At 41.6% G+C, this 16557-nt stretch overlaps 1 protein-coding gene across 1 annotated transcript in view; it reads right to left on the bottom strand.

Annotated features, from left to right (window-relative positions):
- Window positions 1-6477: 6477 nt before the first annotated feature.
- Window positions 6478-16557, bottom strand: part of arid3c (AT rich interactive domain 3C (BRIGHT-like)) — a 56731-nt gene continuing 46651 nt past the window's right edge. Inside the window, exons 5-8 of the mRNA XM_084024899.1 lie at window positions 15503-15747; window positions 13945-14235; window positions 12402-12491; window positions 6478-11346 (exon numbers count right to left, since the gene is read on the bottom strand). Coding sequence (XP_083881025.1) covers window positions 11177-11346; window positions 12402-12491; window positions 13945-14235; window positions 15503-15747 — 796 coding nt within the window. The 3' untranslated portion in view covers window positions 6478-11176. The remainder of the gene's footprint in view (window positions 11347-12401; window positions 12492-13944; window positions 14236-15502; window positions 15748-16557) is intronic.

The raw sequence follows: 16557 nt of genomic DNA, 5'->3' as shown, positions 1-16557 counted from the left end.
CCAACAACTCACCAATATAGAAATATTTCATATCTGCTTTTTAAGCTAATTTCTGAGGGTCATGAATTAAATGAGATGTAGCGAGTTATCATCTTATCATACCTATTTGACTTTAAAGTTGTGTCACTTACATCTAGTTGCAAAAAAAAATCTGTTTGCACGATTTAGAACACAGGACTTTCACCCAGGAGACCAGTGTTCGTATCACGTGTGAAATAAAAACAAATTACTTATCTGCATTACCCTCAACGTAGTTGAGAATGTAGATTTGAAATGTAAAAAAAGTGGTTGAAATACATGTGTAGAAATGTTTGTGTGCAACATATTTTTAGTATTAAAAAATGATGAGAGTCAACGTATCTGTATTTTACAGAAAAGTACGATACCAACATTTTGATTCTGGCGACTGTTGCAACGACAAACTGTTTCCTCAAAAATCAAACCACAAAGTCGCTGCACGTTCGTTTGCATATTTCCCAACAAAAGGAAAACAGCAATTAATTGATTTTCTTCCTCTGGGGTCAAAATCCTCTCGTGTTGACTTTGTTCACCACCAAAAGTTCGTTTGAAGAAAATAATCGATTACTAGGAACTTTTGATGTCGCAAACCCGATCCTCGGCTTGATGTGACTTTTCTTGAATTCATATCGGCCTCAAATCTGAGAGAAAATGTCTCACTGATAACTCTGCACATGAGCACTGTGGGGAAGTGCTGCTTTTTAATCTTTGTGAAACGGTCGAGGGCCACGAGGACCAAATTAATCATTGTACACTCTACGAATGACAACCGGACTGCAGGGCAGGAAACGAGGAAAGTCAACATGGGAAATCAGATTCAACTATCAGACGGACTCAGTGAAGGCTGGGGTCAAGTAAAGGTCACAGACACCCTCAGGTTTTTATTTGCTGGCTGTCAAACAGTCAAAAACAAAAGCACTATTTGCCAATGGCCTGTTTAAACTGTTCGGGCTTCAAATGAACCTAACCGTCACAATTACACATGTATCCTTCCCCTTTCTACACTTCAATAAGCTTTTCTCCAAGTTGCTCGGCGTCACCGTGGTGTGATCATAGTCAGGAAACCTGATGAACCGGGACCTGGACCTGGACTTCCAGACTCAGGTGTCTTTATACTCCAATCACCGGAGGCTCATTCAGGCTCTCAGCTGAACTCCATTTCACTAATTGTGAGACTACGAGCTCCAACCAGCTGGAATATTGAGGTGAATATTTAGGCAACTTATTCTCTATTGCATGTTTTTAATTAATTCATTCACACTCACGCTTTCACCATCAATCTCGCGCTGTCGCGCACATGAACGAAATGGGAGTGTCACGGGTTAAAACATCCAGAGGGGGTGAAACCTTTTTATCTGGACTGTGTGTCCACACACACACACACACACACACGCATGCATCCCATCTACTGATGTGACCCCTAATCCTAAACCCTCACCTGATCCCAGTTTTAAACTTAACCCTTTAGGCCAGATCAGACAGCTTCTTGATGCCCTTAATTTGAACACCAGCAGTACCAACGGAGCCTTTAGCTGTAATAGGTTTCTGTGAGAGACAGAAGCAGAAGAAGCTCCAAGGTTACCAGCAGCCTTTATAACGCGTTGCGCCGTTCTGACGGGCAGACGGAGGCCAGATCCCAATTATTGCCGGATGAACAGCAGCTGTTGTTGTGGGCGAGGAGACTGGGAGGCTTGTTAGCCGCTGAGGGAGCTCCTCCTCTGGGAGCCTTGTTACCCCATCGGCCCCCCGTCGGCCCCCACCGGCCCCCATCAGTCCTCCACACAGCTCTCAGCTACATGAACAATTAGGCTTGAAAACAGGAAGCCAATATGCTCATCGCCGTCTAGCTGTACTTTCTGTGTATGTTTTTTTCATTGGTTTATTCAGTTGTGTGTTGACCGGGGTTTTCTGCACGGTACCGTTAATCACCGGTTGGCCCCCCGAGTCCATCACAAGAATCCCTTCAGTCTGAGCCGATCGGGGGAATTAAGGAATGGCATGAGGACTCGAGTACGTTCACTAGTTTACATGAAAGGATTTGAACCAGTTTAATCCCAGTGTGTCCAGTGCAGACCGACAGTTTTGGGACAAGGCAGCGGTGCATGCTGGGATACATAGATGTGACGATGGAGATCAAGTGGAAGAGTAAGAGTTCTGCTTGAGTGTGAGAAATGTTCAGATCCTGAATCGTTCATGAGACCAGAGGAAATAAAACCTCCGAGTGACGGCTACAGAGCATAGACCGTATGATGATGATGATGATAATAATAATAATATATAATATATATAATAATATATATATTACATATTATTAATGTTGTGACTGAAATATGGTATTTGTGTCTCCAACAGCTGGAGAACCAGGGAGGCTCATCAGAAGCATCTCTGACCCCAGATCTGCAAGCAGAGTAAGGAAACGTATTATCTGATATGAGTGTATCTATATTGTATATTGTATATTGAGTACATTTCTAGAAAATAAGTGTTTAGGGGTTGGGAGTTCTTGTGGTCTAAAGAGGATTTTGTTATAAATAGGACACTGACTGAACTGGTAATTACACTGCATCTATATGATGTCAAGAAAAATGTCGGGGGTGTGCACAAAATAGTTATCAGCTTGAAATAAATTATGGTTTTGCAAGTTTGCTCTGCGAAGCCGCAATGTAACTTTCTGCATCGTAAACTGACGACAAAAACCTTATTTTCTCAGAATCTAATGATAAATTCTTGAAACTGATGGTTTTGTTGGTGCTGTCGATGTGTCAGCACGCCATGACATCACTGTTGGGCGTGGCTGGAGGAAGAACGGAGACGTTCTCTGGTGCAACAGGCTTCCAACCAGAGGAGGTCAGCGAAGCACCATCTTCATTAAACGGCTGCAGTTCTTGATATCTGCTGTCTGATTGAGATGGAGGTTGTTTTTTAACCACAATGGGGAAACCTCCGACTCAGCAGAGAGACGGAGCCGTGATGAAGAGGTCCTCTTCGTCCTCTCTGAGTTCCTGTTCTTGTGCTGAGGAGCAGCAGCGACCATGACGGGACTCGTCTCTGTTTATTTGTCAGGCAAAGCAGAGCCACAGCTGTGTTAGTGATGCTGTGAGCAGGCCGGTCCTCGGCATCAGGCCCACGTCACCTCTTGTGATTTATTTTTTTAAACCATATTTGCATATTAGATGTTCCATATCCTCCAGTCGGACACACTGGCAGGTGCACACAGGACTGACACCTGTCTCATGTGGTGGCGTTAAGTTTGTAATGTAAAGCAGCAGATAAAAAATATTACCAAATCCCATCATTTAGTTTACAGCTCAGATCAGGTTTAAGTGTGCGGGACCTCTTCAATGCCTTTAATGGTCACATGATGCAATACAAATTGCAGTGACTCCTCATAACCAAATTACTTCTATGTTCAAATCAACACAACATATATTTGAATAATTGACATTTCTTTTGGCTTTTTGGATCACTCCAATAAATCTGATCTCAGACATGTGTTTGATAATATAAAAACTGAAACTATCTCAAATTTGTTCGTGAACTGTTGCATTGCTGAAGTATTACAACTAATCCACATTCTTCTAAAGTCTAAATACTCAAAAGGCTTTTTGGAGCGTTATAAAACCAGAAGGAATGTCAGCGTTCTGTTTCCTCCGGCTGCATAAAGAGAGAAAACAGACTTCTGCAGTGTTTCGCATAGACAGAACACTATTTTGTTGCTGTGATTGTCCGTCGTATACGTTTCACAATTGACAGCATTCCTTTATAAGATGTCAACGCCAGATGTGATTCATAATAGTATACTATATGTTCCGAAAAATCCCAATATTCCCTTGAACTGATTAATGGTAAGAACCTTGAATGTGAAAAAAAGAAACGTGGCCCTTTAAGGAGAAACACGAGGTGGACGGGGTGAAAATGTTTACTAAAAACTTAAATATCACAGAGACACTCAGACCATCATTTTCTTTGTAATATACGTTTGCAGAAATGTAATGTTTTTGATGATCCTGAACAGTTTAAGCGGTTACAGAAACATGGACGCCAACGCCAACAGTTCCCTCTGCTGCCGCCGGTTAGCGTGCTAAGCTAGGAGTTGTGTATCTACAGTCGTCACTAATTTGTATCGACGGAGCGCCGTCCGGTCGTTCACATCAGCGGTGTTAATCTGTCCCTGACGGATGAGGTGGTTTTATACGGTGAGGAAGCCGCATGGTCAGGTTAAAGGTTCCCATCAGGATCAATGGCTGCTGGGAGAGGAGGAGCTGTAGCTTTGTTTCTGATGTCGATAGGTTATTATTAAAAAGAAACAGGAAGCAGCAGATATCTGTCAAAGACGTTTACATGTGAGGATGAACTGTAGGAAACCAATCGCTGCCAGAAATATGTTGATTAAAATCGTGATTGTTCTGCTTCAGCACGACTTTAAATGATTCGATGTCCCGCTAACAAAACAAATTAACATTGATGTCAATCGGTGAACAGAGCAGTTACGGTATTGACCGGCTTATTGATTTTATTTGGCAAAAACAAATTCCCCAGAAAAAACAAATCCCTTATGAAAAGAAAACTAACGCTGGGCAGCATACTTCCTTTAGGGAAGATTAAGACGCTGGCACGGACCATTTAGCATCCGTATGAGATTTCAACAAACTCGAGCAGCTTACTGAGAGCGAGAATGTCGACTCAGGGCAGGAGGAGGGCTGGTAGCTAAACACAGGACCTGCACCCAGGGGACCGGCGTCCGTGTCCTGTGTGAAACCAAGATTGATTTATTTCTATTGACGTTAATGTTTTAACGCAACATGACTAACTTGTTACGTCTGTAGATTAAGTTTGTTAACCGATATTTGAACTCAGACCGCCACTTTAATGGCAACCGAACGTGAACCATCACGTTCAACGTTAAAATCACAAAAGTGCTGGTTAAACTGGGACCAGTGATGTGAGCCCAGTCATGTACTTGTATAGCGCTCGTTGGGAAACATATATATTTTTCTTCTGCCTCGCCATCACTGATTTTGCCTCGAAAAGTCGAAGCGCCGCTTCCAACGAACATGTGCGTTTATGACACAAGCCCAGCTTTTTCTCACAAGCCTTCGTGTTCGAATGGCTGAAGAGACGATAAAGTGAGATCTTACGTCACTGTATCGCACATCAACTAATGCCAACCCGGGGCGCCAGGCTCAACGGAAGAGTTGGTGCCCCTTGGACCAAGGCTAAGCCCTCACCACAGTGGCCCCGGGTTCCAATCCAACCGGTGGCCCTTTCTGCAACGTCATCCCCATCTCTCTTTCTCTCAATTAAAGGCAAAAACGGCCCAAAAAGTAACTTAAGAAAAAAAACTTCTTACTATCCCGCTGTAAACTGCTAATTAAACTCTCTCCTGATTGGAGAAGATCCAATTTATCTCTGTGACTGATATTCCCTAGTGTTCAAAAGAGGAACTGCATAATCAAGTCATTAGGCCAAATATGATAACTCAGGTCGTAACATTTAAGGCATCGTGTGTAACTGATGGGAAACATGATTTGATGACCTTCTTATTACTTCTTACTGATGCCGTTTGAGGACTCAGCGGAGCGGCGGCTTCCTTCCTGCCGCGTCGTCCTTCTGGATGAAACACGGAGTGGGTCGTACTTTTTCTCCTAAAAACAGTGCTGACATTTTAGTTTTCACCTCCGTCTGCTCGTAGCTCCATCACACCGTCACCGCCGATTGATGCTTCGCCCTATTTTATAGTAGCGTTATTGATTAGCACTGTGCTTGTCAGTGGTGCATAAAATTAACACTGTGTTATAGGCGCATGGATTTCTGTCAGCGCCTGACAAGATAAGCCATTATTGGACGGCTGCTCCTAATTTGTTTTTGTTTATTTAGAAGTATAAAGTAACACTCAGCCGGCCCCAATAATAAGTCTATTACCTGCGAATGCTCGTCGCTGCCATCGACAGACACTAATCTTCGCTGCTCCTAATTACATTACATCAGGATTCTCAACCTTAATTAACCAATCTTTACCCCATTTTACCTGCTTAATGCTGCACTCTACCAAACTGCGTTCGCTCAACTGCATCCTCCGTTTGCTGAATAGGAGTTTCCAGTTCCCACTCGTCACTTTCACAGAAAGCAAATGTCTTTAAATCTGTCAGCGTTCACGATATGGAGTAGTAAAACGAGCATCTGCATGTAAACCCTGTTTTTCTGCAGTGATACAGTTTAAAGAGGGAAATGGATCTGCAACTACTGAAGAGTGTATTTTTTATTCAGATTCACAGTAGCATGATGACAGCAACAAGAATGATGCGCAAGGCGTTCCACTGAAGTTAAAAGCATTATTTTATTTCTAAATACGCTACAAGTCAAAACAGGAAAATCTCTTTCACCTCTTTTTTGTACATTTTTAACCCCTGAGCACCACAATCCAGAATTCCCATAATGCACTGGATTTTTTTTTTTTAAATCCAAGATGAACGAAAGGGAAATAAAAGAAAACATTTAAAGCTTCATACACAGCTAATATAGCGATTAGTGTCTAAAAACTACCAGCATAGCATAATACAAAGTAAACAACATGTTATTTGATAGTATAAGTTCTTTTTTCTTGTTTCCGTCCGCATGCAGAGTGCCGCGTTCTCTTTGCTCGTCTGCTCTGCCGTCGTTACGACCATTAAAAATAACGTGGTCACGACTCGAGGGACTCTTTGGTGATTCGGCAGCGTGGCCTCACAGGCGTCCGAAGTGTTCAGTGATTCGATCGTTCAGCAGTATGTACAGTGGGAGGGGCTTAGGAGCGGCACCGGGGGGTGCAGAGGGCGAGACGGGCTGTTCTACGACCTGGATCACGGGAGTAGAAAAAGGTCCTGAATCAGCCCTGATCCAGGACCAGCATCCTGTGCATCACAACCACGGATAGTTATGGACATTTGAGTTGCTCTCATTAAATAAAACACACAAAAAATACAAACACACCCGGTGGTAGGCGAGATTTAAATACATACAATGATATAAAATCAAAGATTTCTTTTCTACTCACTGATTGAATGTTTTTGTTTGTTTTGTATTGACCGTAATGGAAGAAGGTGTACGCGCTTTGAATGTTATCAGTCAGTTAAACGAGAGAAACAAACACAGGACTTTCACCCTGGAGGCTATGGTAACAGTTATTAAATAATGCCACCTATGCAAGTTATATAAGAAAGTACTTATTTTATATTTAAAAAAAATAGTAATTTCAACTCAAATTCTAAACCTTATCTAATTAATTTGGTAGCTTAAATTTAAAAGTTGTTTTATGTTAATTTTCACAATGTTGTTTCACTTTAATGAGGTTCAGTTTGGATGGTCGTGATAGCTGCTGATAACATCGGAATGGGCGCCACACTTTTCTTTGAAATATTTAATATTTTTATATATTATTTTTTTCCCGCCATTAAAGTCTCATAGAAGACCACCACCCAGTGAGTTGGTATTTTCAACATTCGGAGGCTTTGAGTGATTGAAATGTCCGGTCTCCTGATCTAGAACTGAGTTTCATGTTTAGAATTCATCATCACAAATGGAAACCCGAGACAATCCTGAACACCGTTTGTCTGATTGCTAAAGAACACCTTTCAAGTAAACATGAGAATTAGAAAAAGCACAATCAGCTCCGCGGACAGCTGAGGCGTCAGCTCGTCTTATTGGCTGAAGATTGTCGCCGGCTGCACGATTGTGTTTGTACAAATCAACATCACCTCTACACACAGTTACACAATATATTAATTGTTTTATCGCCACCAATCAGCCGCCGTGACACTGAAGCAGCGTTTTAAATCATGAATGTGAACAATCTGCATGAAAAGAGATCGGACGAGGAAGATGAGGAAAAGCTTTGTGGGTATTAGCTACAAACATTTTTTAAGGGGGCGCTACAAAAAAGGGCATGGCGTCATTGAATTTAATCATGTTCATGCCCTGGTGAACATGAATATAGTAATTAATTACTAATGACTAAATGAGAAAGTGCTTTCAAGACTTCGTCGTGGAAGTTTGTTCTTATCGTTCGTTTATAGCCCGAGTCATACTGAAGGTAAAAATAGAGTTTTAAAAATCCAATATAGTGGCCTTTGTTTTTCTTTTGATTTATATATAAATAAACACATGTTTTAATGAGGATTAGTGACCAATATATTTATTGTGTCAGCGCCCTCTGGTGGAAAAACTCGGTAATGTAGAACATCGTAGTGTTTCCAGCCCTTTTTAAATTATCGCCTATCAGAAAAGTTGCACGGAAACAACTCTGTGACGATGTGCCGCCTTCCTCTTTACTCATATTCATGTTTTCATGCAGATTGGATTTGATTTGATGAGCGTTCCTGTTTTGTTGCGCCGGCACAACACCCAACGTAAAAAGCACTTTGAACATGTTGCTTAATTCTTTAGTCTAATCTATTGTTTTTTTTTCTTTCTTTCTTTTGACTGAAAAGCATTTTCTGTTGACACAAATACATGGATATGAAACATCATGAATACACTGGCAATTAAGAGCGTGGACATGCTTGTTGGCACAGTCTATAACAAATGAGGTAGATGTGTGTCAATAAAATATTCCCTTCTTTGGTATAATCATACAAAATATGAAAAAAAAAATCCAGTGATCTGTTGAAGTAAAACATCGGTATTCAGGTGGCTGTACAATAAAAATAAATGAAATTTATGAGGTATATCTTGTATCCATACTCTGCTGTGACTATGTACAGGTAGATCGGTGAGGTATCGGCATTCAAAGAAGACTCTTAAAAAGGATTTGCAAACAAAGTGATGGAGCTGAACGCAATGTTTGCAGGATAGAATATAAAACAATAAATAATATCTGCAATTAAATGCCAACTTACAGACTTAAAAACAAAACCCCATATATCTTCAAACTGGTTCCCATTTCCCTTCACAATAAAGAAAATATTTAATATCTTTATGAAAGCTGAGAAAGATTTTTTGAACGAGGGAGAAGCTCTCTGATGTTGGACACAAGTGCATTACTAGAAGAGGAAAAAGAAACTTGGATTCACAATATAAAACTACAGAATGACTGATGATCAGTTCCTCTATTTCTGATCACTTCCTGCCTCCGAAGCTTCACTCTTCCCGTCTTGCTCATTTCTAGAGTCGGTTGCGTCAGCTTTGTGCTTATGAATGCTTCTCGCTATGTTCGTTGCTATTTTCTACATGATGGTTTTGGCGTTACTTAATGTGCGTTGCAGAAGATTTCTTCAAGGAACGATGCAACCTCATGTGCTGCAGCTCCTTTGCTCTCGGCCCGGGAGAGATTTGTTTTTGCATGTATTTCCGACCACGAAAGTGAAGCAATGATGCCGATGGCAATGTTTACGGTAACGGATGAGGAAAGGCTTTGGGCCGCCACATCAACTTAAGGTGCCGTGGTCTCTGTTTACTCTGGACTTTTCTTGTGATCTCAAAAAAAAAAAAGATATTCTGTGATCTCGACTGAACAAAACATTGTTTTAATGCTAATTTGAATGTCAAAATCAAGCCACAAGCCACATATTATAAACTCATCTTGTGGAAGTGCCCAAAAGCTGTTTTCCTCATCGACTTTGCGATGAAGACGTCAATGAATACGTTGTGTCAAAGAAACCAAAGCATGAAAATATCTGAAAAGCCTTTTTTTGTGTGCTTGACATGAGCTTTATGAATGAATGGGGGCCTGAATTGGTGTCTGGCATCAAGTTTTTCTAACAGGAAGTAATAAAACTTTGGTGAGTTCAGCATGTGCGCATTTCCTCATTCTTCAATTCCTTGTAACAGTATTCTACTATATTTGTCTCAGGTTGTCTTTCTGCCAATGACTTTGGAGTCGTTTGATTATTACTGATATTTATATTAGTATATTTGGTTCTGTGCACCACTAAAGCCTAATATCAACACATTCTCACTCACCTTTCTGCACATAACATGCAGATGGTGTCCTTTCAAAATAAACTTCCAGTGTAGCTTTACTTAGTTTTTAGGTTTACTTGGTTTAGGCAACAAAACTAGTTAGCTGTAGGAAAATATTTCGGTTTTATGTTACATGGCGTGAGCTCAGTGTGTTAGTCACAAACAGTGCTCTCCTGGGTGAAAGTCCTATGTTTGTTTGACCGGTGCTTCCTCACTCTCAACACCACGTCAGACACTCTGAGTCGCTAATGACGGCACGATTGGGTTTACATCAGAGTTTAGTTGAGCTACTTGACGAGCTGGGAGTAAGAACGGTTCGGTTTAACACATATTTGAGTTAATATTATGCTTACGTGGTGCATATTCTTAAACAAATGTATTTAATTAAATTATTACAAACTATATCTGGGGCAGGATAATATTCCAGTGTAATACTAACTGATGGATCAGATGGATCAGACGGCCCCCCTAAAAGCTTAATCCAATCCTGATATGTAGTATTAGTTTTATAATATTGGACTGTTTGTCACACTTGGCCGGACTCGTTAGCTAAAAAGTTGCTGATTGTCTGCAGACTGAGCTGACTGTGTCAGGAAACATAAAATAAATCCACGTATGAGACTCTTCTCTCTCACGTTGAGACATCATGGACCAACAGGACATGTGACCGTCCTGTTTCCCCACAATATATCTGTTTGTATTCTAGCTATCGTCTTCGGTTTGATCGTTGGCGCTGAAGCTCACTTTACGATAGATCAGTCGTCTTCTTTGGTATCAGCTGTGAGCGGTGGATTTCCGAGGTCATAAAGCTGAAAGTTAGCGATCCACTTTCCTCGCCTGTTGATTGAAACGGTGCTGAGAGGAAGTCTGGGTTTGACTTCGTCCACGTTTTTCTCCCGAAGCTTTCGAGGGGCTCCACGCAGAACAGATGTCTTTACAACACACTAAAAGGTTAAACGTCCTTGAGGACCTGCCTGCTGATTCAAAGCAGGACGAGAGGGGACGAGAGGGGAAAGAACATGTCTGTCTGTAAATAAGTTTGCAGCCGTTAACGGAGCTACGAGGAGTCGGATGGAGCGGGCGGCGAGAAGGCCACCTTCACAAACAACCTGAAGGTGGCTTTACTTCCTCCCATCGAGCCTCCGACTGGTGTCTCCTCTGTGGGGGGGAAGGGGGGGGGGGGGGGGGGGGGCAGGAGGTGAGGAGGAGGAGGGACAGATACTCAGGGGGAGGAGTTTCTGTGTCCGTGGAGCGAGGAAGATGAGGAGGACGAGGAGGAGGAGGAGCAGGACGGCTGGAACTGTGAGGGGCTGCTCTTTCCCTGAGTCTGACAGTGTCTCCCGCGGTGTCCCGTCATCGCCGCTATGGCCGACTGCCGAGCGAACAGGACGCCTGCAAAACATCGAGACCAGGTCAACTTCAAACTCCTCATCATCCTCAGATCAGTTCTTCAAGAACATGCCTGAGTTTTTATCTCATTTAGCCTGTTTACTACAAACGTACCATGGCAACAAGGGAAACCGACGGTCCAAAACATTTCCATGAGAAGAAATGTGCTGCAGCTTCAGAAACTATGCCAATTAAAATTGTAAAATCCAAAACAAATGCAACAAAAAATGGGCTGCAGAAAGCCAAAACACAAATACAGTAATGATGCATCGTGAATGTGTGGTGTTTTACAGTTTGTATTTGTTTTCGGGGGTTTCTGTTTTTTTGCCTTTTTATGTTTTTTTCTGGTCTTTTTTCATTTGCAGCACGTTTTCATTGTTGTATTTATTACAGATTTTAGATGCATTTGAATTGGCTTCGTTTCTGAACCTGCAGCACGTTTCTCCAGATAGAAATGTTACAGCGAGTTTATTATATAGTAACTAAGAAAACTCATCCCATCCTATGTGACATCTATTGCATATCCGTCCGTCCTGGTAGAGACATCTACCGCCTAAAAGTTTATCTTTTTATCTTATGCTAAACAAATTGTTGGACAAATTTGTGATAATGTCTACGTAAGTAAAATTAGCTTGATGCCAGCTTTGGATGAGTTTTTACAAAGGTGAACATCCAAACATAAAGACCTATTAAAGCAGGACGGAGTCAACAGCCCGGCTGCTGAACACCGGCTCGGATGTGATGTGACGGCCACCAGTCGTTTACCCCGACATACGTTAAAGCAGAGAGGCAGTAATTACCACACACACACACACACACACACACACACACACACATGCAGCAGGCAGGCACATAAGACAATAAGCCCCATCGACCTCAAATCCACAGGCCCAATTTTGAGATATTTAACTTTTTTAACTCTATTGGACTGCCACTTCATTACGATGGATTTTATAGCAAAGACATCAAATTGCGTGGAGGACTAAGCACCAGGGTGCTGCTATAACTTATTGAATTTCCTGCCTGCAATTACATCAGCAAACGGCCCCTCTATTTACCTGTGTAGACAACTCCATTTATTTCTATTGACATGTTGATGCTGCTAATGCCGTTGGTAGACAGGTTCAATGCGGTCTCTTGTCCATCATCTGTCAAGAGAGGGGGCAGAGAACGGGAGAGAGAAAAACTCAATATGAGCATTTAGAAAGGGAACAGAAGAAGCGAGCGAGCGCCCGCTGGAGTATTGGTGATAATTCAGAGAGTGACAGGATAAGGAGAGCTTTATTAAAGAGTTCTGGGGAGAAAGAACTGTCAAAAGATGTTACAGCCACTTTGCACATGTCAGTTATAGATGAATCCAACACACAGTTAGAATAAACGTGACTGGTTGTGAAATAACAAGAAAAGTCCATTGGCTGCCGTGATGCATCAAACCGTCTTTAAACACAGATTTATCCGTCTCAGGAGTGCATCAGGGTGGAGACAAATAACAGTGTTTGGTGGTAATCTTTAAATGACAGTGTTTGTATGTGAGGGCCGGAGCCAGACGACCAGCGTGGGAATTAACCCGAGAAAGATTCCCACTCATTTCTCCGTCACGTATCAAGTGCAAAGCCCGCTATTATGACTAATACGAGAGAGGCGGCGGTGCAGACAGAAATGATATCACACTTGAGCGGATAGGCCCCTTATTCTTCCTTAAGCCTCCATCATTAAGTCCTATGTGACTTATGGCGTGTCACGAGGATGCCGGGCTGCAGCCGCGGCCCGGCCCGACGGCCATTTTTACTCATGACCGGCCGGGTTCTGCACTGTGGTCAAGAAAAGCTATTTCTTCATAACCGAGCTTCAAATGACACGCGTCACATGATGAACTATGTGCACATTAGCGGTCGAGGCGTATCACAGCTGGATCTGAGGCGGCTGCCATTAGCCGAACCACCACGGTACACACACTGTCATTTAATGTCTGATACAGAAACACCTCATTTTAAAATGGTACATTACATTCAGGCTTTTATAAACGCTGAACGGGCCTATTTCACCCCAGCACGGTTTGATGTTCAGATGCACTTCTTCACTAAATGTAATATGTTAAAAAGGATAACTTTCAACGATGGCATGATAGAGTTGAACAAATCCCATCAAAACCAATAAGTGCTCACTGGTAGCCCCACTGGTTCTTACTGAAGACACAACCAACAAATATATAGTTTCATTTATGAAAAAAAAGGCTCAGTAATTTCTCAAAACAGATGCTCATAACGCTCATTAATGTTTATCAAACAGGAGGAAATAGTTCTTTGTTAGGGACTATTTTCAGCGGAGGTTAATCCACATCCGCAGATTAATCCATAGTTGGTGCTCCAGTGGCTATTTGGAGCAGCAGGACAAACACACACACACACACACACACACATACATATATATATATATATATATATATATATATATAGTCGTTGACAGTTGTTCTGGGGAATTTGAGGATTTTACAACCAAAGAAGAAGTTAACATTCTACAAAAAGGCTCATGGAGTCGGTGTTTCTTAAATTTTGGCTTCACAAATGATTTGATATGATAAGTAGGGCAGAGAACTCTCACCTCGGTTGTTGAGTTTGATGTTGAGCGGCAGCTGCGTGGCCATCGCCAGCAGGTTCTGCTGCAGCGCGTGTTGCATGATCCTCTGCTGCTCCTCCGCCACCGTCATCATCTTCTTCTCCGGCGGTTCGCCGCTGTCCAGCTTCTCTCGCAGCTGTTCCAGGGCCGCTGCCTGGACGGCCGCCGCCGCCTGGGCTGCGGCGGCCTGCGCGGCCATGGCTGCTGTGTGGTGACCGCCAGGCGACATGGGGAGGGACATCCGGCTGGGCAGGCAGCTGGCCATGATGGGCTCCTCTGGAGAGGAAAGGACTGTTAGGAAGCTGAAGTCTACCTCCAAACACACGTCATTTTAGATAAAACTCTTCTGCTTCCTGGTGAGGCGGATATTAAGACTTACTTACTGGTGGCTTTAAAATGAAGTTGTGAGTAACATCTTTATGCTCTCTCACTTTAATGGTGAGTGTTTTAAGATTATTCCATATCAGGTGGAATTCCAGTTCTTGACATCTGACTTGATTATTATACTGACTTAAGACGCCTATATATATATATATATATATATATATATATATATATATATATATATATATATAAAAATGTGTAAAGATTATAAGAGAAGTGGCCAAATATATGCGGTGGGTTTAAATAATAAATCAATTGTATTTGACAGATTTGCATACAATTTGTTAACTTAAATAACGGATCTTATTTAATAACAAAACCTTACAGATTAACTACGATGGCAACACACACAAAAAAATCCAAATCAAAATAACTTTGCTTTGCACACGGATGATGTCTCCATCACACATATTACTCAGCTCCTCCTGCAATCAAAGATCTCCGATGCACGCTGTGATGCGTGACCGCAGCGGCGCTGCGATGAGGAAGTTCTGCAAGATGTTTCCTCTTTAGGGGAAATGACCGTGATACTGACGGGTTGCGTGAGTATGAATGGACAGCTATTGTGACATATGTCTCATGTAAACGTCTCAACTTCTTCTAATGTGGCCGGGTCATAATCACACAATCATTTCTGTAACATGTGAAAATGAATCATCGTTCAGAGTGACAGTAAAATAATTAGTTTATTTTGGACCTGATTTCATCATGACCAGAAAGAGCTTACGTATTGTTATTCCATCAAATCAAATGTTCCAGACTTTTGTTTGCAAAAAGGTTCACTGCACTCTTTGTTGAGACGCATTCCTTTTAATGGCCATCAGGGGGCGACTCCTCTGGTTGCAAAAATAAGTCAGATTCTATAGAAGTCTATGAGAAAATGACTTCTCACTTAATTTATTACCTAATTAAACATTTAAAACATGACTTTATGCTCTTAATCTCTAGTTTCAAGTCTTTGTCAATACAACATGTTTATGAATAAAGCAGGGTGTGCTTTTGGGTGTGGCTATTTTTGGATTGACAGAACTGGAACGGAGCATTGTCTGGTCTGGGAGTTGTCTTTTTTTTCAGTTAATATTATATATTTGGCTGTCTAAAAAATCGTACTCAGCGGTTCTATATAGTTTTTGTTGTATCTTGTGTTGTGTTATTTTACCTTTCTTGATCACAGGTAACTGTGAGAGATGGCCGCTGTGGTGAGTGGACATGGACAGGTGGGACATGTGCATCTTGGGCGAGGACAGGAGGCTCGGCGTTCCCACGGGAGAGTAGTTGAAGATGGCCGAGCCATAGCTCTGCCGGCGGCCTTCCCGCCGGTTGCTGTCGATAGCTGCCTGAAGCTCTCCGGGGGAGCTGAGCCCCCGCTTTTCACATTCGTACGGGTAGAGGTACTTCATATACCTGCAGGGACACAGAAGGATTCAATGACTTATTTGTCTTTTTGTCACTTTGTTACATATAGTCAATCAATCAAATCAATCCATCACACAAAAAAGGCTTTAGAAAACTAAATGAGGACATTTCTGCTGCTGAACATCTGAGTATTTGTTGAATTCAGACAAAAAATAATACAAAGTTGCAAACAACAGTTGAAATCAGTAATTTTCCAAATAGCATCTGATTCCTGGTCATCTATAGTGACACAGTTGCTGTTAAGAATTGTTGATCACAGGTAAACATCCTCATACGGACTTTGTTCATATATCATTCATAGCTGGATTTATTTCACATTTTATTCCCAAAAAACATGGCGAAAATATATCTATATATTTTTTACAGTATTTTATGATTTATTGAGTGATATAAAGCGTTATACAATCTTTAAAGACCTTTGACTGTAATATTCAACAAAATAAAAAAACAAGAATACTGAACATGGTTTTTATCCAATGTTCAAACTTCTATTCTGGAAATGTCTGCAAATATTCATCTTTTTAATGAGATTATGGATCATTTCCCTATTTAAACAAACCTTTTCATCAAACTTGTAACAAAAGAAATAACTCTTAATGACTTAATGTTTCAAGATAATATCTGTGAGTTAAAAAGTTTACCGCGTTCCACATGCTGAAACGGTCTTGGATCTTCACCATATAAGACCTCCAAACGTGTGCGGACCGACAAAAGTCAAATGGATATAATCTAAGTGTGAGTGTTTGCTGTGAACTTAATGATTACTAGCATAAGAAAACTGCAGGCAGCCAATAGTAA

This window comes from Eutrigla gurnardus (assembly GCF_963514095.1).
Source record: "Eutrigla gurnardus genome assembly, chromosome: 13".
Taxonomy (NCBI): Eukaryota; Metazoa; Chordata; class Actinopteri; order Perciformes; family Triglidae; genus Eutrigla; species Eutrigla gurnardus.
Note: the sequence above shows the minus strand (reverse complement) of the source record. Positions and strands in the feature narration are given on the sequence as shown.